Source organism: Vitis vinifera, chromosome 15, assembly GCF_030704535.1.
Source record: "Vitis vinifera cultivar Pinot Noir 40024 chromosome 15, ASM3070453v1".
Lineage (NCBI taxonomy): Eukaryota > Viridiplantae > Streptophyta > Magnoliopsida > Vitales > Vitaceae > Vitis > Vitis vinifera.
Window position 1 is genome coordinate 21,098,006 of NC_081819.1, and position 1,992 is coordinate 21,099,997.

The window sequence follows — 1,992 nt, forward strand, 5'->3', positions numbered from 1 at the left end:
AAGCTTAGATTATAAAATATTAAGTTTAGGTCTAGTATAATTTATTTTAATTTATCCAATTTTAATTTTAGGTTTGGTTGATTGTGTTTGTATTTTTTGTTATTAATTTGGATGTTCTAGGTTAAGACCTATAGTAATTAATTGACAAAATTTATGAGACTAATTTGAAATTGGGATTTGGGTTTGAATATGAGATGTATATTTACATTTGCGCTGTTTTTGTTTTTGCATGGACCCATTCTGCAATCTTATTGGCTGAGTACGAATTGATGACACGTGGAGCTTGTTGTAAGTTTATTTGGGTACATATTTTATTTACCATTTTTATTTGGTTTTATTTTAATTAACTCTTGTAAATATTTGTTCGTTTATATTTATTGAGTGTGTACAGAATTGAACATCGAACAAATTAGAAATTTTGTTTAAATGAGAGGAAGAATTCAGTAAATATGTTCTAATAAAATACTAATTTCAAAATATCATTTTTAATAAAAGAAAGTTTTTTTATATTTATTTTATTTTTATTTTTTATTTTTTATATTTATTATTATTATTATTATTTTTATCTATTTATGAAAATTTAGAAAAATGCATTTAGAAAAATTAAAAAAAAAAATTTCTTTGTTTAATAAAAATTGCCCAAAAATTGTTTTGTAAATAAAGTTGTCCCAAAAATTAATTTTTAGTAAAATTGTCTAATGAAATCTTTTTCTTGCTTAATTATCCTGGCAAACCTTGCTCTGCCGGCTCCATACGGGGGGAACGGGTTGTTAGGAATTTTTCGATTGAAAAAAGAACAAAATTTGATTTTCGCATAGCAAACTCCACTTTAGTAAACTCTATACCTTAGGGAGTAAGGAATAAGGCCTCTCAAGCAGGGCATTAATTAAACTCTGGCAAGTCAGGAAGCAATAGAAAATAGAATAAGGGAGTGGAAAAGTCAAAGCCATCATACACATAGACGTTGATTGGTGGTGGAAAAATAAGAATATCTGGAGACATTCTGTTATATGAGAGCTAATTCGTACTGATACTGAATCGAATGATCTGATACAAGAAGTTGGGCTATTATTATAATTTGGTGTGAACATAGATAATGTCATGTATCTACGATTCTGGCCCTTCTAGATCTTTTGTGGTTTCACTTTTGATGATATACTTTCTCTTTCTATTTTTTTAATATAATATGCAAAAGAAAATGTTATTGCCTTTATTTAAAACGCCTTATCCATCACCCCCATTCCTACAAATTCTGGTTTCTTGCTTTCTATCGATTCCTTGTCTCTCTGGTAATTAAGATGAGGACCTTCCAGCTACTTGGTACTAAGACATTGGTGCTGGATGAAGGAGAAGCAATGCGGCATACCCTTGAACGCATGGGGGGGCATGACCTGGCTTGGGCGATGAGCAAGACAATCACAGCATCCGATACGAAGAAGGGTCAGAGTAGGCTTCTCATCCCCAAAGAGAAGGGGCTGTGGGACCAGTTGTCGGAGGAGGAGCAGATGGAGCTGCGGAGAAGAGGCTACGTTGAAGTTGAAGTGGTGGATCCGAGAGGGAACAGGCATGAGATGAAGTTGAGTCAATGGCCTGCTGGGCGTAATCTTGTGTTGAATTCTGGATGGAACGACCTTGTGAGGGATAATAAACTGGAAGCGGGGATCCATTGTACGCTGTGGAGTTTTAGAGTGGGTTTGAGGCTTTGCTTTGCATTGTGTGTCTAGCTATAATGCTACAAGACTATAATTGCAGTTCTGTTTGGTCCTTTCGGTTTGCTTAAGTTGCTTTGATGTGGAGTCGCTCCTGTTGGGTTTTTTTTTCTTCGGTTTCCTTTGTAAGCTATGGGCTTTAGGTATGATTTTTTCCTATGGTTGCCGTTGGGACTTCTTCCAAACGATCTGGAAGATTATCTATCTTATTTGTTCTATTTTCTTCCATTAATTTCATGTTTAATTTTTTTTTTTTAAAAAAATTTAAATGTATGGGGGGTAC

The 1,992-nt window shown here is 33.6% G+C and overlaps 1 protein-coding gene across 1 annotated transcript; it reads left to right on the forward strand.

Moving 5' to 3' along the window:
- Nucleotides 1-1,298: 1,298 nt before the first annotated feature.
- Nucleotides 1,299-1,724, forward strand: LOC104881958 (putative B3 domain-containing protein At3g49610). The gene has a single exon (XM_010663704.3). The coding sequence runs from the start codon at nucleotides 1,299-1,301 to the stop codon at nucleotides 1,722-1,724; it is 426 nt and encodes a 141-aa protein (XP_010662006.3).
- The last annotated feature ends 268 nt before the right edge of the window (nucleotides 1,725-1,992 follow it).

Excerpts from the sequence above, each read along its gene's own strand:
- LOC104881958 (XM_010663704.3), top strand. The coding sequence starts at position 1,299 with ATGAGGACCTTCCAGCTACTTGGTACTAAGACATTGGTGCTGGATGAA.